The sequence below is a fragment of the Erythrolamprus reginae genome, chromosome 1 (genome assembly GCF_031021105.1).
Source record: "Erythrolamprus reginae isolate rEryReg1 chromosome 1, rEryReg1.hap1, whole genome shotgun sequence".
NCBI lineage: Eukaryota > Metazoa > Chordata > Lepidosauria > Squamata > Dipsadidae > Erythrolamprus > Erythrolamprus reginae.
Genome location: NC_091950.1, coordinates 181,104,716 through 181,126,229, shown reverse-complemented (window position 1 = coordinate 181,126,229; position 21,514 = coordinate 181,104,716). Strand labels below are relative to the sequence as shown.

Genomic DNA, 21,514 nt, shown 5'->3' with positions numbered 1-21,514 from the left:
GCACCTTTGCATAGGTGTGGCTTGTGGCTTAGCTTGAAGGTAATGAGTTTAGTATGGTTTAGAGTGGCTTGTGAATTAGTGTGGCTTGTGGTGGCTGAAGACTTGTAGCTGAATATTGTAACTGAGAATAGTAGATAGGGAATTGTGAGTACTTTGTATAGTACGGTAATTGCTAGAGAGATAGCTGCAGTGTAAATAGTGTAGGTTTGCTATGAAAGAAGTAAATATTTTGCTAAGAAACTCTGCAGTACATGTCTTCACTTGTCTTCAAGACAGAGGTTCCTGATATCCTGGTCTGAGGCAAGCTGGTTAGCTGCTTTGGCTATCTGGGTGGGCTAGCTTCTGCAAAACATTACTCCAACATAAGCATGATAATTTGTCCTTTCAACAAGAATTCTAAATTATTTGTTCTATAAGCAATTTGCTTGTTTGAGTCCCACGGACCCCCACCATCCATGGTATTCTCATGAGTCTTCACCAATACTCTCACCAATCAATTCTCTTTTCAATAAGGCACTTCCATAGAGTGCCATATTGCCCATATGAATCTGATCTCTGTAGGTATAGACATATCTCGACTTCTGAATATCTTTTCCAAGTCCATCAATGGTACATTGGTGGGCACTGGTCTGTGACATATTTTTTACTGCTGGTTCCTTTGATGATAGTTGATTCTGAAATGCAGAAACTATTCGCTACTTCAATATCATCCTGGTCAATTCTAAGACTGGTTGCTCCATCTGTTGTCATTAGTTTGGTCTTAGTCCCATTTTTCATTCTTTGACTTTTATGGGTAGAACTTCCAGATGTTTTCCATTTCAGCTATTAGAATAGTGTCATCAGCATATTCTTCATTCAATCTTAAAATCGTATTCATTTTTCTAATAATTCTGCTTCCCACAATATATATTCAGCATGTAGGCTGAATAAATAAGCAGGGTATATATAGTGTTGTCTCTTTCTCTCTCCCTCTCTCCCTCCCTCCCTATTTCTATCTTTTGCTGACCATCAGCCAGTTTGTTTTAACATGTTCCAGTTGAATTGTGGTTTTCTAACATGTATATAGGTTTTGTATGAATACAATGAGATGTACTGGGATTCCATTTTCCTAGGGACATTCCACAGCTTGATATGGCTGACAATGTTTATTTCTTTCTCTAATCAGTGGAGCAGATGTTTACTTCTTTTTGGTATTCTTTGGCTTTCTTAATTATCCAGGGTGTGTCAGCAGCAATGTCTAGTGTTCCTTGGTCTTTTCTAAAACTAGCTTGAACATTTGGGATCTCTCTTTCTGCATACAATTTTAATCTACATTGGATGCCAATTAGATTAATATTTTATAATAGTACTAAGTCTTATTTTACTAGCATGTCAAATTAAGTATATTGTATGATAGTTGCAGGCTCTATTAAGTCTCCTTTTTTGGTATTGGCATGTAGACAGATCTATTTCAATCTGTTGGGTTGTTCTCTCTCATTTGATGACATAGTTTATTCAGAGACCTTGTAAATTCTTATTTTATTGCTTGCCATTTTTTAAAAGATATTCCAGTAATCTTCTAATTTGATAATGATAAGAGTGCTAATTTAATATACTCTTCTAATACTACAGATTCATGTAAATAGGAAATATTTTTTAGGTATCACGGATGTTGACATCTCTATTTTACATACTTTCAGTAAGCACCTTCTTATTTGATCTCCCTTGAATCAGTTATTATCTGTCCATTGTGACTTCAATACCAGCTCACGGCTGGATCACCTGAGTTCAGAGATCTCTTGGAAGACTTTCCTGATTTTTCTTTCTCTCTTTTCATTTCCAGTATCTTAAAAAGATGTCCTTGCACTACTGCTGTTTTCTCATCCGGTAGCTCTCTTAATTCCTTTCTGATATCTTTGTCTTTCATGGCTTTGGCTTCTCCTCTCTACTTGGCAGTTTCCATGTTTTTTCCGACATGAGTTTGCTTCTTTTTCTTTTTTTCTTTTTTTTTTAAAGTATTTTTCACATTAATTCTTAAGAACTTTTGTCCACAGTTCCTCTTCATGGAGAAAATCTATTTATATGGGTCACTAAGAATCAACTTGAGTTGATGGAACATAATCAAACAATTCCTCCGTTTTCTTACCAATGAAGTTCAGATCTTCAAAGTAATTCAGGATGTTTATCTGGAAAAAAAATATCTATGTGTTCAAGATTATGCCATGTAAATTGAGTGACTTTCTTCTTCACCTTAGCTTGACTTGGAACTTGTACAAGTGAAGTTCATGGTCTGTTTCACAGTCAGCTCTTGGCCATGTCTTTGCTGTTATAAATGACTTTGTTCAGGTTTTTCTTCATATGATGCAGAAGACACAAAGACTGCATTTGTTTTTCCCACAGAAATTTGCCTTTTTGTACAAAATTAGACTCCTATTTTGTACTTCTAAAATTAATGCTGATTCTATGCTCATTTCTATTTTCCTACCTACCTTCTTCTTCTATTTATATGTTCACTATTGATATCTTATTTAATTGTATACATTTCTACATCTATGTTCCTATGTTTTGTAGCACTGTTTTCTTATCTTATGATAATTATTTCTTAGTAGTGATGGGCGAACCGAACCCCCACAATTCGGATCCGTACTGAATTTTGCGGTGTTCGGTATGCCGAACATGAACCTGAAATTTTTTCAAACTTTGGGCCAAGTTCGGGGTCGTGTTCGGCGTTCGGAGCTTTGACATCACTGGCAGGTTGCTAAGGACGCTAGGTGATCACTTCCTGGATTCCATCTCTTCGTGGGAGGGATTTCCCGTTCAGGTTCGAGTTCGGGTTCAGTTCAGGTTCGGCCAAATTTTGCGTAAAGTTCATCCGAACTTGCCGAACCCGAACACCGTTGGGTTCACCCATCACTATTTCTTAGCTCTTTAAATATTTATCTCCCCCTCCCCAAGGTCTTGAGCTTTCGTATCCAACTGTGGTCCATTTCCATGTGAAAACCCTTTTCAGTTCTCAGTAGACTTGTTAATGAATAAGCTTTTCTCTCAGACCCAACACTCACTGTCCTGGTATATCACTTTTTATTAAGGGTTTTGATTATAATAGTAAAAACTGATGCAATTTAAACTTCTAGGGAAAAAAGAATAGTAAGAAAGAATTAAACGTACAAGAAATAAGAAAAAGAATCTGATTAGATTGATATAGATATAGATATTTATTTTATTTATTTATTGGATTTGTATGCCGCCCCTCTCCAAGGATTATAGATATAGATGACTTCCAATTTTCATAACAATAAATGTAGACAAATTTATTAACTGCTTATCTTCTATAAGGTTACAAACATATCCCTTCATTCCATATCCTATAATTTACTATAAACAAATTCATAAAAGGTCAAGGTTTCAGTCCTGGGGTCAGCAAGAAATAGGTTTACAGCATGTGTGTGTGTGTGTGTGTGTGTGTGTGTGTGTGTGTGTGTGTAAGAGAGAGGGGGGGAGAGAGAGAGATGGAGAGAGAGATTAATTTTGATCAAATAAACCAATACTTCCTTTTACTTCTGACAGTCTTAGTTCTTATTTCATTGAAATATTGAATAATTTGATTTCTCTTCAATTCTTTATTATAGCGATAGAAGAGAATAGGTGAATTCCTATTGTGAATTCCTTGCTGCTCTATGAACTTGGTTGTTTGCTTTCTTGTTTCATTACCTGGGTAGATAACATCATCAGTGCTCATGGGTATGGAGTTTGTGTTCCCTGCCAGTGTTGATGGAGGTTGATTTTCTCCTTAGTAGTTCCTTGATTAGGCTATTGTTTTCTCCTGTTTATCTGCTTAATTGTTTGTCTCCTAACTTGTAGATCTTTATTAAGATATTGTTTTCTGCTTGGTGGTCTGGTATTAATTGTCTGGTATTAATTCTTGCTTATCTTGGTGTAGAATGTGTTCTGTTTGTTCCTTAGTTTTTTCGTTTTATCTTTTGAACAGTGTGTAAATGTGATTTATCTCTATGTGTATATTGACGGCTGATGTGTTTAGATGTCAATTTTCCAGGAATTCTGTAGCAAATTTCAATTTAGCTTAGTCTAGGACACTCACAGTTTACCACTTGAAGCTATGACTGAGTCTGTCCATTGTCTGTTGTGAGATTATTTTATCATGTCTTCTGACTGTTAGGGTGTTCATGGATGTGCAACCTGCCAGTGACATCAAAGTTCCGTCCCTGGAATCTCTTCGTGGGAGGGATTCCCCGTTTAGGTTCGAGTTCGGGTTCGGCCAAATTTTCTGCTTGTCTGTCATAGTGGCTGTTATGGTCCTTAAAGTCTCTACTGTTCATACATTATAGATAACTCCTGTTTTTTCTTCTTCAGCTGTTAGATATTTTGGTTTAGTTAAGATGTTTTGCAGGACTTTAGTTAGTGTGCTGTGGTGATTCCATTAGCAACCAACTCCACAGTTCAACTCTGAGCAACATATGTTTTCTTCTATAGAACAGGATGCAATAGTCTGATAGTTGTTTCTGATATTTGGCAAGGTTATCCTTTGCATAGATCGTGTTGGTTGTACTACGGTGGGTTGAGAGATCTGAAGATTGTTAGCAATGAAAAAATCTTTGGATTAGTAGAAGCTGAGGAGTTGTCCTGCTTTATTTCAATTTCCTATGCCATATAGCCAAATTATGTTTTTCCCCTTTAATATTTCCAACTTTGTCATCCCAGTCTCCAGCAACAACAGCACATCTTACGTGCATGTTCTGTCTATTTCAGATTGAATGTAACTATAAAACTCAACAACCTTTGGGACACAGCTCATTTAACCACTGTCTTGCTTAGCAATAGAAATTTGAGCTTCATTGTGGTTGTAAGGTGAGGACTGCCTGTACTGTTGCTACCTTAAAGAGGTGCCTTCTTACTTTAGCTAGATAGCTGGCATGACCTTCACACCTAGGGTGATCCTGCGAGGGTATTATTTTCAATTGCTTTCTTCACTCCCTAATTCCAGAACACACCTGTTACCACGAAAAAGCAGGTTAGCAAGAGATGGAGGTTATGCATAGGAGTGGGTGGTCAAAAAGGTGAAGGTGGTAGCTGCAACTGTCTAAACCCACCATTATTTATATACGGTATGTTTGTGCAGGGTGTCTAAAAAGGGGTAAGAGTGGTGGCTGTCCAGAGCGGTAGAGAAACATCAAACATGGAAACAACGTTTGCCCTAAGTGAATTGCACTGTATTCTCACTAGTGGGTTAGGACAAACTTCTAAAATATGAGCAAATAGAAATTTTGAGGTTCTGACCAAACAGGGTGTTTGTCTCAATTTGTCTGAAGGTGCTGTTGTGGCGTGCTCAGCAAGAGGAGGCTGCCCGGATGGAAGCTGAAATTGCCGCCCGAAGAAAAGAAGAAGAAGATGAAAAGGAAAAGTTTCAAAAAGAGAAAGAATGTCTTCAAAGAGCAGAGGATAAAGAAAAAGTATGCAATCTTTGTCTGTCTGGGTGTTTGCATGTGTGTGTGCGCGCGTTTTAAATGCTTTAATATATTTAAAATGTTAATTGATCTGGGTACTTTATACCCTTGTAAGCAGTCTTAAGGATTATTACAGAGATTAATGAGTGCTTAGTGGATATCAGCCAGGCCAGTATATTTTGCAGCTTTGAAAATTCATGACTTTTTCACAACCATGTTAAATCTCCCCACCCCACTTCCCCCTCCCCATTGGAAAAAAAGAAGACACCCTATTATGAAGAGCACGCTTGAAGGCATATGCCTACTGTACTCTGGCAGAGAGAGAGAGAGAGCAGAGAAGCCAGCGAGAGGCAGATTTTTGCTGTCAAGAGCAACCGTGGCAAAGACCAGAGTGGTTTGCAATGCAGCAGCAAAAGGTATGCTGCAATGCACCAAATAAGCTTTCCCGGGGTAATGCCTGCACAAAGCAAATGAAGCATCGCAGAGACCGCTTCAGGGAACTCCTGATGCCCAGGAGCAGAGATAGGGGCAAACACCTGAAGTGGGTCTGAGCAAGTCTATTTGCATTATTAGCCTTCCTTTTTTCTGATCCTTTGAGAAGCAGAATCCAGAAGCCAAGCGATCAGCAGCCTGGGAGAGGAAAAAAAATATGAAAAAGGAGGATTGTTGAAATTACAGCATGTATTATATGGCTCCTCAGAATCCCATTACCACAATGGGAGCTATTAAGTGAAATTATTGTTGTTATTATTATTATTTTTTTACTAAACATCATCTTCTACATTTTAAGGGTCAGATGCCTTGTTTAAAATGGGATTCCCAGGCTCTCGTAGCATAGTTCAGTCGTTTTTATTGCTCGATAAGTTATAAAAAAATAAAACCAGGTAAAGTGTAGAGCTTTATTTTAGGTGAATTGTTCTTTTTTTGTTTTCATTTGAGAGGGTGAAGGTTGACTGTAAATCTTTTTTATAAAGAGTGCCTTCATCACTTTTTCCAGGACTGAAATAAATATGATTAGTGGATGCAAAGGATTTCTTCTTTTACAAAAAGAATTCACTCGTGAAGGAAAAAGCAATCATACATCTATTTGGAGACAAAAATAATGGTACTCTATCAGAGGATCGTTTCTCCTGGTTTGCTCAGTTTCTATAGAACCGGTAGTAACTTGGCGGCCTGGGTCGCTGGAACTGACAGCGATACGGGCCTGCCACCCCCCTGAGCTGGTTCTCTTGGTGGTGCTGTAGGTGGCGCCATCTTGTTTTTTCTTCTGCACATGTGCAGAAGCTCTTTTTTTCCCTGTGCATGTGCAAAGAGTAATTTCTGGGAAGTGATGCATGCGTGTACGTGCAAAGCACTTGCGCAAACACAAAATGAGCACTTTTGTCGTGCTGCAAACCATTGGTAAAGGTAAGTCGAACCCACCCCTGCAATCCATCCTGAAAAACCCAGCATTTATTCTTGTGAAACATTAAAACCAGAAGAGAAGAATGGCAATAAGAAAATTTCATGACTGCAATCTTATTATCATTTCTAAAACTATCTTTAGAGAGATAGCACACATATTCAGGATTAAAAGAATAATTTTTGCATTCCTGGCTTGAATCTCAGGATATGTGGAAACATTTTTTAATGCACATTGGCACTTTTTGGCTGATTTGTTTTCCCCCCTGAGACTTTAGCTTTTTATATTGCTTCATAGACAGTTTATTATTTCTCCAAATATATCTAAGAAATATTTTTTGATGGCAAATGAGGTTGTTTTTTACATATATGGCAATAATATAATATAATATAATGATGGTATATTATATATAGTGAAGGGCTGCAAAAATCTTTACTACCACTACCACACTGTGACCGGAGGATGGCTTAAAGGTCATGTGACTGGCTTAAAGGTGGCCAACTTGACATCACTTATATCAAGGATTGGGGTTAGGGTGCCTGGCCTCTCATCACCTAAGAGACGCAATTTCCTTTACTATCACTGAATATCCAATATATACTATTTAATTCTATGCGGTAAAGGGCTGCTATTCGCGGCCCTACTGGAACGGTCAGGGGTGGCGGGAATGCATTGGGGTGTGTGCGTGCATGTGTGCATGCTCGCGCCAACCCTTCAATTTCCTGCACATTTGCAGAGTCATGGCCGAAGCTGTTCCGCTCAGGAGCTAACAGTGGGAAGAAATCCTGCAGGAAGGAAAGGATTTCTTCCCACTGGCAGCTCCCGGAACCTAGCCCCATGGTTGGAACCTAGCCCTATGGCTGCCGGCAAAAGCATTCTATTTAGTCTCACAGGGAAGCCACCGGAAGGAAGGAATCTGGGACTAGACAGGGCGCCTTTGCCGGCAGCTCCGGGGCTGGGTTCCTGTGCAGCAGCGATCCATCCTGCCCAGGAGCTGCCAACAAGAAGAAATCATTTTCTGTTCGCTGCCGCAGTCATGGTCCTCGAGCCTGGCCTCCACAGCGGGACATGTCTGGCCGGGCCGAGCAAGGCAGCAGCAGCGGCATCCACACAAGCGCCAAGAGGGGTGGGCTTGGCGGCGGTGGCAGCAGGAGGATCAGGAAGGCCTACCAGCCCTCTCTTTTTTTCCTGCCTAGATGTCTTCCGGGTGGGATGGACCGTGGCCGCTGCACAGGAACCTAGCCCTGGGGCTGCCAGCAAAGGCACTCTGTTTAGTCCCAGATTTCTTCCTTCTGGCAGCTCCCCAATGGGACTAAATGGTGTGCCTTTGCCGGCAGCCATGGGACTTGAGCAGGCAGAACGTGGGGCACGTATCCTAGCTGAGCCAGGGCAAGAAGCAGCTCGGAGAGGTGGCTGCTGCCTGCCACGCCTCCCCTCCAGGCCCACCCTGGAGCATTTTTTCTGCTGGTGGCCACCTCTCTGAGCTGCTTCTTACGCTGGCTCAATTAGGAGACATGCCCAGTATTCTGCCTGCTTGAGTTGCTCGGTTCCACTCTGGTTGCGGTGGGACAGCAGATGCTTTTCCTGGCTGAGCCAGCTTGAGAAGCAGCTCGGAGAGGTGGCTGCCGCACGCCAGGCCCACCTGCCAGGCCCGCCCTGTAGCATTTTTTCCTGCTGGCAGCTCCGGGCTGGAACTGATAGCCGCTGCCACCATCGCAGAGGCCAGCAGTAAAAAATGCTCCAGAGCGAGCCTGGCAGGTAGGAGTGGTGGCCAGTGGCCAACTCTCCAAGCTGCTTCTTGCGCTCGCTCTGCCTGATGCTCTGCCTGCTCGAACAGCCCCGGTCCCACTCTGGCTGCGGTGGGGCAGCAGGTGTGTCTCTTACCTGAGCCAGGAAACACGCCGGGGGGCTCGAGTCTCCTCTCCAAACGACCCCAGTAGTGGCAGAGGCGCCCCACGCCCACCAAATGAGCACTGTGCTCTCTGGCCCCACCTAGCAGTAGATGCTGCTGGCTGGGGCGGTGAGATTTGGCTTCTGCACATGCGCAGAATCCAAATCTCGCATGCACGGCACGCGCACTGCACCTGCACCTGACCGGTAGGTGGCGATTGAGATGTGCGTGCAAGTGCATTTTCGCCGGTGGAACGGCGTTCCATGCTGTCCTGGCAGCAACCCACCTCTGATTCTATGTATATATGCGATATGTAAACATACCTGTTACACACAGGCACACAAAAATATACATTATCTACTATATAAAGTGTATGTACACACACGCACAGCTCTTCTAAAATTATACACATTCAACCTCATTTACTGCCATAGGAAAAAATTACCCAGAGCCCAGAAGGAGAAAAAAAAAAGGGGGGGGGGAGTCAATTATTTTCTACTGGTTCTGCGTACCTGACCAAAATTTTTCTACTGATTCTGCATACCTGACCGTACCTGTAGAAGCCCATCATTGATTATATATGATATAATATATATTATTTTGTAAGTAATTAGTTGAGCCCTGTACATGCAGCATTCATACTGCTTTTCCAGCTTGCTCAGATTAGCAAGTTTTTTCATTCTTACTTTGTTCATGTGGCTATGACGTAAATTAGATTTAACTTTGTCTAGAATGCACTTTGGGACTCTTGGTGGTAGTGCAGCCTCCTGCAAAGTGTCAGTTATAGGACTTCTCCTAAATTATACATTTTAAAGTTTATTAATTAAAAGCTGCAATATCACAAAAATGCCAAATTTCTTTCATCTTGGCAGTGAGATGATCATAGTTCACAAAATTTTGGTAATCCTATAAGATATCAATTATTTTTCTTTGTTTGTTGGTCCTTATATTAGAAAAAGATTGTTAACTCTTATTTACAATGTCAGATATTCAAAGATATTATAGCAGGCAACATTCCTTACTGTTAGCTTTATAGTAGGCAAAGAGAAGCCATTTGCTTAAGATCTTCCAGATCGCTCACACTGCTTTTAGTACATTTGTAACTGGAAGCAGTTGTAGTAAACATTAAGGTTGTCCATGCTTTCAAAATAATTCAGAAATTGTCCCTTGGGAAGTGTGTGGGTATAGCATTTCTCTAAAGCACCCATGTCTTCCTTTTCAGACTTCTGTGCAAACCTGGAGAATGAGGTACTTGATTTAATGAGTTGCATTAAAGGCCCAGTTGCTTGAATTGTTGATGTCGTAAAGCAATCACAGATTTTTTTCAGTCTTATAGAGAAACCTGAAAAAAGACATGACTGTTTTAAAAAGGTGCTGCAATCTCACTCATAGTCATTCCAAAGCACCTCTTCTAAATAATTGTATAAGTCTGACACTCAGCCATTTCTTTCTTTCTTTCTTTCTTTCTTTCTTTCTTTCTTTCTTTCTTTCTTTCTTTCTTCCTTTCTTCCTTCCTTCCTTCATTAGATTTCTATGCAGCCCTTCCTGAGGCAACTCACGGCGGCGTACAACATTAAATATAACAATATATAAAAAATCTAATAATTATAAAATATGAAAATCTACTAAAACATTTTAAAAGACCCCATTTACACTCATATATATTCATCCAATCCAACCTTGGGCCAACTGGAAGTTCATTTCCGAACTTCTGGTTGGCCCATCATTGGGAGGTTTTTTCCTTCCCCGGGGTTCAGGCGGCTTTCCTGAAGCCTAGGGAGAGCGAAAACGGCCAAAAAAGCTGAAAATCAGCTGGCCAGCACACACATATTCAATTAAATTCAATTCAATTTATTAGATTTGTATGCCACCCCTCCCCGAAGACTCAGGGCGGCTCACAACAACGATAAAAACAATATTACAATGGTACAAATCTAATATTAAAAATAACTAAAACCCCTATCATAATTTAAAACCAAACAGCACATACATACCAAACATAAATAATAATGAGCCTGGGGGAAGATGTCTCAAATCCCCCATGCCTGGTGGTATAGGTGGGTCTTAAGTAGTTTACGAAAGGCAAGGAGGGTGGGGGCAGTTCTGATTTCCTGGGAGAGTTGATTCCAGAGGGCCGGGGCCGCCACAGAGAAGGCTCTTCCCCTGGGGCCCGCCAGACGACATTGTTTAGTCGACGAGACCCGGAGAAGGCCAACTCTGTGGGACCTTATCGGCCACTGGGATCCGTGCTGGAGATGAAATAGGGCAACGTCTTGTGTGCCCTCAGATATGGCTCCGCATGCCACCTGTGCCACACGTGCCATAAGTTCGCCATCACTGTTATAGAGTGACTTTATGCTTATATCTGCACAGCTTCTAAGTTCTGGAGTGCCACATTTAAGATTATGCATACCATATTAATGCATATTATTATGATCAGCATTATAACGCTGCCGCATGACATAAATTTTCTAACTGTTTTATAGGCTTCGCGTTTTGCCTTGATCAGTATAGGTTTTGACACTATGAAAGCAGTTGTCATACAAAATAAACTGCTTCACCAACTTATAGCCCATATGGTCAGACTGAATTGGATTAGTTTGAATTTTAACACCTGTGGTCTAGTTCTGCCACAATGAAAAGTGCCTATGCCCTAAGATTGAGTTGCCACTGACTATTTGGGGGATCCCTGGCAGGAATTATTATTTAGTTGCTCTTTAAGTGGAATGGACATCTCTCTAATTTTCCAAATGATATCTCCATAGGAATCAGTCATCATCTCCCCTTCATGAAGGCAAAAGAGTACACCTAGAAGTAATGGAACAGACATACAAGATTGCTTGACATCTATTCATACAGCCTGTTCCCTCCCCCCACCCCAATACATAGAACATTGTTTTTTACTGGAAAAAAGATTCTAGGGCTGCTTGACATGATATTATTTATTTATTTATTCATTCATTTATTTATTTATTTATTCATGTAGTTTTTGATTTGATTTGATTTGATTTGTATGCCGCCCCTCTCCGTAGACTCGGGGCGGCTAACACAAATAATGAAACAACATATAACAAATCTAATATTTAAAATAATTAAAAGACCCTTATTTAAAAAACCCGAACATACACACAGACATACCATGCATAAATTATATAGGCCTAGGGGGAAAGGAATATCTCAATTCCCTCATGCCTGACGACAGAGATGGGTTTTAAGAAGCTTACAAAAGGCGAGGAGGGTGGGGGCAATTCTGATCTCTGGGGGGAGTTGGTTCCAGAGGGTCGGGGCCGCCACAGAGAAGGCTCTTCCCCTGGGTCCCGCCAAACGACATTGCTTAGTCGGAGGGATCCGGAGAAGGCCAACTCTGTGGGACCTAACTGGTCGCTAGGATTCGTGCGGCAGAAGGCGGTCCCGGAGATATTCTGGTCCGATGTAGCATGGAAAATGAAAAGCAACTTCCAAAGATACTAACCCAGAGGCTGTATAGGTGGACAGTGCACAGTAGAGACTATGAGCCTTCAAACAGTAACTCTACTGAAACATTCCTAGCAGGGGATCAAATTCAACATTATTTTTATTTTTACTTTTTTTTCTGAGTCACCATCATTCGGCAGATCATATGCACTTATCATAAAAGCCCCACTCAGATTATATATACTAAATGTAACACTTTAGAAAGCCAACTAGACCTTATTAAAATGAACAAATCCAATTAAATACATAAGTATCTTTGCTATATAGAACCATTACTGTGCTACAGTGTAAAGTTAGAGCAAGTATAGGATTTATACTCTGATCATTCCAAAAGTCTGTTGACCCTTGAATGTTTTATGAGAATGATTTATCTCTTAGGCAGTATTATGCATAACAAGCTGATTAATGAAGCAGCACGGATTTTATTATAAGACTTAAAATATGTCCAATGATATTTAGTAGAAAGGTGGTTATAACCGGAGTTTATATAGATTTCCTGTTCAATCACAAACTGGTTTCTGGAGAATGCCCAAACAAGTCACTGTAGTTTTCTTAGCAAGGTTTCCCTCCTCCTAGCTATTGCCTCCATCTTACAGCTGAGAGATAGTGACAAGGTCATAAAGTGACTTTGTGCCTAAGCCGGACCTAACACTGGTTTCTGTCCTGATACTTTAAATAGTACATCAAGACAGTATATATGCACAAACACACACTTTTTGTATATATACAGATACACACTGCATAACCTGTGATATTTTGGGTCAATTCTGACTAGATTCCTTAGTGCTTTCAATAATGACAGAACTTGTAACTAGAAAAGTTGGGATACATTTCAGAGATGTATCTGCTTTGAAAACTGTATAAACTGTATAACACAGTTAAACAACAGTAGAGGAAATATAGTACAATATTTTGTATTATGATAATGTTTATCATAAAACGTATTATAAAATTCGCCAAATTTCAGTTCCAATTCCATTTGGGGCAATTTCAGTAAGTTAGCCCATTTGAGGTACCTTAATATAAATTAAACATTACTGACTCATGTTTAATTGTTAAATATCAGATAACTCATTATTGATAAGTAAATGTCAGTGTTACTTAAGATTAATATTTAAGAATTGGATAAGCCTTATATTGATAATCATCGCTCTGCTAAAACACCAGTATTTGTGGAAACGCTTTTGTCTAAACATGACGGATAAATTTATCTTAAAAATGTAATAATTTCATTTTAAATTAGTTAATTTTTGTGAACAACTGAGCTGTAAGCTCTTCAAATCTCAAAATAGATGTTTCTACTCATCTCATTTATGTTAGTTCCTTGAGGGTCCTTTCGAAGCTCTTAGTTCCACTGACTGTTGAAATTAACCATAGAAAAAAACTTTTATGAATTGTTTAGGTGGGAGTGGAAATGTAATGTAAGACTTCTGTTCGAAAATATTGTACAGAGATTTTAAATCTAGTTGAAGAGTCATATGCACCCAAGATTTTTTAGAGATTAGAGTTTGCAGCGTTCATCTCCTTCCTTTTATTGGAATAGCCCAGCAGATCTGTAGATACCCATTTAGAGAGAAGATTGCCATCTAGTGTAAGTCTGACTTTGAAAACTCTTCAAAAAGAGATAGATAATCTGTTGGAGCTTCAGTAAAATGGACAAGGTAGATGTACTCAGATTTTATAAAATACCATGATAAAACCAGAACACTTTTGTATCCTTAGCTATCCTGTTTGCTGAATACATTAATATGCACTGTGTGTGCTGTGCTTTTTTAAATAAAGCTTTTAATTTTGATTATTATAAAAAAAAATTGGAGCATATTTGGCACCTTATTTTTAACTGAATGATTTATCTTTCATTCCCTGTCTAGGGTAAATGTTATAAATCAAGAGCTTTGAAATTAATCACTGTTTTTGTTCCTCTTAGTCCCTATGGTAGATAGGGAGACAGACAGACATCTAATAAGCTATAGGTACAAGTTCTTTATTAAATGTAATAATTGGTACTTCCAGCCTGTTCTAGTACTATCTTTTGAGGAAGAAATATCAATATGGGAATAATTTCTGGGAATAACTTCTGACAAATGTTTGCATGCTGTACAGCAATGATGGTGAAACTATGGCATGTGAGCCACAGGTGGCACATGGAGCCATATCTGCTGGCACATGAGTTGTTGCGCGCCGGTCAGCTGATTTTTGGCTTGCACAGAGGCTCTGGGAGGGTGTTTTTGGCTTCTGCGGGGGTCCAGGGGGAGGACATTTTTGCCCTCCCCCAACTCCGGGGAAGCCTCTGGAGCCTGGGGAGGGCAAAAAATGGGCCTACCAGAAGTTGGGAAATGGGCCATTTCCAGCCTCCCTAGGCATTGAATTATGAATGTGAGTATGTGCAATAGTGCAAGCGCACACACTTTTGGTATCCAAGCATAGCTGGCTAGAGAATTCTGGGAATTGAAGTCCACAAGTCTTAAAGTTGCAAAGTTTGGGGAGCCCTAATTTAGAGAGGGGGAGATAATATGTTTTCATATGCTTGCAACATTGCATGAAATTCTGTGTTGGTGTCAGCATTTCTAAAAAAAATGTAATAAGCTCTCATGTATAGCTATTTGGGAATAAACATTCAGAGGATGACTTGCATATGTAAATTGGCCTTGCAGATGTGTTAGTGCTTTCATATGAGTAATGTTAATAAAATGGACCTTTTTTGTTCCTTAAATAGCCTTCCAAACTTCCCTCCCAAAATAGCCACCCACTCTTACTAATACAGTGGTACCTCTACTTAAGAACGCCTCTACTTAAGAACTTTTCTAGATAAGAATTGGATGTTCAAGATTTTTTTGCGTCTTCGTAAGAGCTATTTTCTACATAAGAACCTGACCCCGGAAAAATTTCCCAGGAAATTTAAGAGCAGCACAAAGGCCCAGCCAGTTTCCTGCCATTCCCCCTTTAATTCCGACCATCTTGGGCTTTTCTGGGCTGCCAGAAGAGCCTTTCGGTGACGCTTAAGGAGGCTTTGGAAGTCCAGAGCGAACAAAGCATTTTCTTTTCTCTGGGTGCTTGGAGAGGGAATAAAATTCTGCCAACACCAAAGAAAAGAAACACTCCCATTTTCCTTTCTCTGGGCACTTGAAGAGGGAATAAACCACTTCGCTGTGGTGATTCCCTGGCACTACCTCCCACACACCCAGTGTGAGGTTGCCTCCTGGAGCATCTGGGCGCAGAAAGGCAAAAGGGGGCATTTTGCCCCGGTTGAATCAACTCGCCTTCAGCCAACCGAGGAATCACCACAGTGTAGGAAAGGCGCTGGCTTCAAAGCAAGCGAGAGGAAAGGGGAGCCCTTCAGCATAGGAAGGAAGAGGAAGCAAGTAGCAGCAGCAGTAGCAGCAGCCACCTTTCGGTCAAAGGAGCAGGAGGTTCCCCCCTCTCACCCACCTGGGTTTTTCTCTCTGACGCAGTGTATGGGAGGCAGCCTCGCACTGGGTGTGTATGGGAGGCACATGCTCCTCCTCGCCACCTCGAAGTCCCTCTTTTTTTAAAAAAGCCTTAAAGTTTTGGATTTTTTTGATTCCCCTCCCCTCCCCTTCTTCCTTCCAGTGACTGTCCCCCTCCTCTTCTTCCTCCACCTCCTCCCACCCAAATTCCGAACTTTTATTTCTTTCCTAATGGGTTTGCACCCATTATTTGCTTTTACCTTGATTCCTATGGGAAAAATTGCTTCTACTTACAAACTTTTCTACTTAAGAACCTGGTCACGAAATGAATTCAGTTCTTAAGTAGAGGTACCACTGTTCTATGGCTTTCTTTGCACATCTTTGCATTGTTTATTGTCACAATCATTTCAAGCGGGGGTCTCTAGGCTGGAGTGCTTAGCCTTGAAGAAGGCAACCAGAGAACTCAATATAATTGAGACAAGACAGAGTGGCTGTGGGTACTGCCTCCCAAGGACATGTCTATCTGTCCATCCATCACCCTGGGGAGGAATTATTGACCCCCTCAGAGAGGGTTCGCAACTTGGACGTCCTCCTTGATCCACAGCTAACTTTAGAACACCATCTTTCAGCTGTGGCGAGGGGGGCGTTTGCCCGGGTTCGCCTGGTGCACCAGTTGCAGCCTTATTTGGACCGGGAGTCTTCGCTCACGTTCACTCATGCCCTTATCACCTTGAGGTTCGACTACTGCAATGCTCTCTACATGGGGCTACCTTTGAAGAGTGTTTGGAAACTTCAACTTGTCCAAAATGCAGCTGCATGAGCAGTCTTGGGCCTTCCAAGAAGTGCCCACATCTCGCCATCACTCCGCGGACGGCATTGGCTACCAATCAGTTTCCAGTCACAATTCAAAGTGTTGGTTATGACCTATAAAGCCCCACATGGCTTAGGACCAGATTATCTCTGAGACCGCCTTCTGCCGCACGAATCCCAGCGACCGGTGAGTTGGCCTCCTTAGGGTCCCGTCGACCAAACAATGTCGGCTGGCGGGACCTAGGGGAAGAGCCTTCTCTGTGGGAGCCCCGACCCTCTGGAATCAGCTCCCCACAGAGATTCGCACTGCCCCCACCCTCCTTGCCTTCCGAAAGAGCTTAAAAACTCATCTTTGCCGCCAGGCTTGGGACTTTTAGATCTTCCCCTGACCATTGAATGCTTAAGTATGATTGTTGAATGATTGACCAATAAGTTTTTCTTTTCATTGTTTTTAAATGTAGCATTAATTGGATTTATATTATTCTGTTTTTTATATATACTGTGAGCCGCCCCGAGTCCTCGGAGAGGGGCGGCATACAGATCCAATTAAATAAATAAAAATAAATATCACCCTTTCCTTGTCCTCTAATCAGATGGCTAATTTTAAGGTCTCCCTCTCTCCTTCCTTCCTTCCTTCCTTCCTCCCTCCCTCCCTCCCTCCCTCCCTCCCTCCCTCCCTCCCTCTCTCCTTCCTTTCTTCCTCCCTCCCTCCCTCTCCCCCTTTCCTTCTCCCTGCTTCCCTCCTTTGAACAGCCTGTTAAAAGACAGATGAACATATATCCTTCAAAATCTCCTATTACATGATATTGAAACTCATGTGTAACAGCACCTCAAATTCATGCTACTCTCACTACTTGTATCTGTCTTGTTCTGACATTCAGCACCAACAATGCAGCTCTTGATCCCAACTGTCTTCTTATCTGCTGCAATGCACCAATGCTCCGGGTCTCACAAGCAGAGTCTGAAGGGAGGCAGTGGTTCCTTGGATCGCACATAGAAAGGCTTATTCCAAAAGTACAATATAAGCCTAGGCTTTGATACAATCAGATGGTTCAGTAGATTTCATTGCAGCAATATATTGGCTAAGTTACTTCCAACATTTTATATTACATACTCCAATTGAGTGGATCATTGACTTCTCTAGAGCAAGCAAACAACTCTGAAGAAAAACTACATGAAGATGGGGTGCAGTGGGAGGTCCACAATATATATATATATACACACTGCTCAAAAAAATAAAGGGAACACTTAAACAATACAATATAACTCCAAGTAAATCAAACTTATGTGAAATCAAACTGTCCACTTAGGAAGCAACATTGATTGACAATTTCACATGTTGTTGTGCACATTCAACTTTGTACAGAATAAAGTATTCAATGAGAATATTTCATTCATTCAGATCTGTTCTGCCAGGCTCTCTGATAGGAGCCTCCTGAAAATTCAAGGCTACAAATTTCAGACACACACACGTTTGAAAATTCAAAACAATGTTCTTTATCATAAAATTCAAAATAAACAAAGCACTCTTTTTGTATTGCAAAGAGCACTCTTCCCAAAAGAACCGGGTAGTCTGTACAATGTCCCTTAAGCAGTCATTAAGTACTTAGCTAGCAGCTGTGAAGAAACTTCACACCCCTTCTTCTTCCAACGAAGTAACACACACACACACACACACACGTTGCTTTGCTTTGGTTTTAAAGGCATGAAAAAGCAACAAAGTCCAGCAACACAAGATTCCCGATGAACTCCGTTCAGATATTCTTCCACAACGGCCAAACCCACTATTTATAGCAGCAGCCCTAATTACTGAAGCCCCACCCAAACACAGGTGGCCTCCCTTATTTCCTGTAATATGTCCTTACTTGGTCTCTTCTATGCATAATTCTGCGCTTGCGTGGGTCCAAAATGTCATCATCTGAATCAATGGAAGATAAGGGAGATTGACTGCCTTGGCTGTGTGCCAAGCCCTCCTCTGCCGAGTCTCTCCCACCTTCTTCTTTGTCCGAGGAAACTAAACTCTGAATTGATTCTGTCGGCAATAACACAGCCCTGTGACATATTGAATTTTCCCCTGCATCCACCTCCCCATTCCCTGGGGCAGGAGCTGGGCCAGAGCCAACCACAACAAGATCTAGGATGTTTTATTTGAGTGTTCCCTTTATTTTTTTGAGCAGTATATGTTCCCACCTTTCAAAATTTTATAGCAGCCTGTTTGTTTCCAAGCCCTTGTGAAATCACTGGCCGGATCTTTAAGAACGCCCATCTTGAATTCATGCCAATATTTGCGCCAGCCCAATGGCATCAAGATGGACTTTCAAAAGCCCTGCTTCATGTGTAGATGTGAAGGTCCATTCACTCTTATGTTTAGCTGGTGGCTGCTTTGCTGGAGCTTCTGAATGCATGGAGATGGAAATATTTGGAAGTGGTCTCTTACATTAATTTCTGTTAATATTAGTTTATTCAAACCGACAGCCCACAGACCCTGTAGAAAGTGCTGCTTGATTACTTTAAAGAAATTCGAAGAGTTTACTAAGAGACAGAAATCGGATATCCCGCCCCTTTGGGTTTATTCAACAGAAGAATTGTTTATTTCCATTTAATTAACCTTTCGTTTATCTGTATTGTGAGTTGTTTTCTTCTGCTGTAGAGGATATGTTTGTGCAGTTAATTAGCCTCTGCTCAAAGGCAAACACATCCACACTTGTTGGATTCACTCTATAAACATTGGACCAAAACTACAAGCTATGCTGGAACATTTTCCATGTATCTTTCCATATTTTAGTACAGACTCTTGAGTTCTGTTTGCTTTTATTGCCGTTGATCCAAATGTTGTCTGCTTGCTTTGTCTACCTCCTGTGATTTTTGCCCATGGTCTTTCTGCTGCAGGCCTATTTTTAAAAGAAAACAAAGAACATCATCCAATTGGCCATCATTCTGTTTCTGTGTGCAATTTCATTCACATATTTGCATCTAGCATTTCCTTTGTTGGGATGAAAGGGACATGCGTAAGTGCACCAACGTGCCTACCGTCCCTGTCCCAATGCCCCCTTTTTTATTCCTATCTATTTCATGTATTAATAATCATGTTTATACCTACAGTATATTGTTATCTAATATATACTTGACAAAATAAATAAAGAAAAGTAAATAAAAATTTACTGTTATAAGCTTTTAATATTTTAACTGTTTTTTAGTATTGGATTATTGTTATGTGCTATTTTGTTACTGTTGTTAGCCACCCCGAGTCTGCGGCATATAAATCCAATTAATAATAATAATAATAATAATAATAATAATAATAATAATAGTAGTAGTAGTAGTAGTAGTAGTTCTCCCGCCCCGCCCCCCCCCGAGTTAGTATAGTTAGGTTTCTAAATTTTGAGATAGTATTTTTGATATGTGCAATGATATACATTCAAAGACATAATACAGTGTTCCCTCAATTTTCGCGGGTTCGAACTTCGCGGAAAGTCTATACCACGGTTTTTCAAAAATATTAATTAAAAAATACTTTGCAGGTTTTTCCCCTATACCACGGTTTTTTCCACCCGATGACATCATATGTCATCGGCAAACTTTCGTCTGCCTTTAATAAATATATTTTTTAATAAACTTTAATAAATAAACATGGTGAGTAATAATCTGAATGGTTGCTAAGGGAATGGAAAATTGCAATTTATGGGTTTAAAGTGTTAAGGGAAGGCTTGTGATACTGTTCATAGCCAAAAATAGTGTATTTACTTCCGCATCTCTACTTCGCGGAAATTCAACTTTCGCGGGCGGTCTCGGAACGCATCCCCCGCGAAAAGCGAGGGAACACTGTACTATAAACCTGTATCCAAAAGAGTAGACAGGAAAAAATTAGCATTGTAATAAGTTCAGAGTATCAAGTCTTCAAACCAGCTTTTTTTATTTGTATTTGAGATGGTGAATTGAGCAGTCAAATGGATATCGGTATGGCATGAATGAATGTTTTTTATAGATACCAAAGTAGTGATTACTCAGTGTTAAGTTTCTCATTCCCCTCTCCCCTCCCAGATTTTTAATGGCTTTGTGTTTTTAGGTGAAAAAATTTTGGGCTGAAAAACAGCGCAAGTGGCAAGAGAGGGAAGCCAAAGACCTCCTGCGTTTGGCAGAATTTAAGAAATTAATGGCTGAGCAGATCATTAAAGACAAAGAGAGGTAAATGTATGGGGGGGCAACAGATGGGGGGAGAAATCTGCCAGGACATTTTCTTTTAAAAGTATTGCTTTTTTATTTATCTTATAATGCTCAAAAGCACAACATGATTTTAAGCAGTTGAGGGAGAAACTCCTTATCAAAAGATGGTTTCGTTCACTCTTTAATGGATTTGGGATGAAAAGAAAAGATACAGGTGGGAAAACATTCTAGTAGTTATACGTACAGAAAGGTATTATTTTTGCTCCCAGTAAAAATGCCACGAATCAAGCTGAACAATTCCAGATCAAAAATCTTTTCTAGAAGGAGAAAAATATTAAATGCATTAAATCTGAGATCGTATGTGCTGTACTGTAGGAGTAAATGCCATTGTACTAGTGGGTCAAGATACAAGTAGTGTTATAGGATAGGGTTTTATTTTGGCCCACTTAGTTCTTTCCCATCCCTACCAATAAAGATATGTAGTAGGTTTCAAATATTAAACACATGGTGAGCTTGGACAGTTTTTTTTTAAAAAAATTGCTAACTGGTGTGTCTAACTCAAAGGGTTTTGGGCTTGAAATATTTTGGTTTCAAAATGCTTTGTGAATAGTGATGGGCGAACCCAACGGTGTTCGGGTTCGGTAATTTCGGACAAACTTTACGCAAAATTCGGCCAAACCTGAACAAAACTCGAACCCGAACAGGGAATCCCTCCCAAGAAAAGATTCCGGGGCAGAGCTTTGACGTCACTGGCAGGTTGCTAAGGATGCCAAGGTGATCACTTCCTGGATTCCATTGAATCCAGGAAGTGATCACCTTGGCGTCCTTGGCAACCTGCCGGTGATGTCAAAGCTCCGAATGCTGAACATGACCCCAAACTTTGCCCAAAGTTTGAAAAAATTTC

At 40.7% G+C, this 21,514-nt stretch overlaps 1 protein-coding gene across 1 annotated transcript in view; it reads left to right on the top strand.

The window, feature by feature from the left end:
* Positions 1 to 21,514, top strand: part of CCDC148 (coiled-coil domain containing 148) — a 205,830-nt gene that overhangs the window by 166,776 nt on the left and 17,540 nt on the right. The window contains exons 12-13 of the mRNA XM_070731569.1: positions 5,307 to 5,447; positions 20,513 to 20,631. Coding sequence (XP_070587670.1) covers positions 5,307 to 5,447; positions 20,513 to 20,631 — 260 coding nt within the window. The remainder of the gene's footprint in view (positions 1 to 5,306; positions 5,448 to 20,512; positions 20,632 to 21,514) is intronic.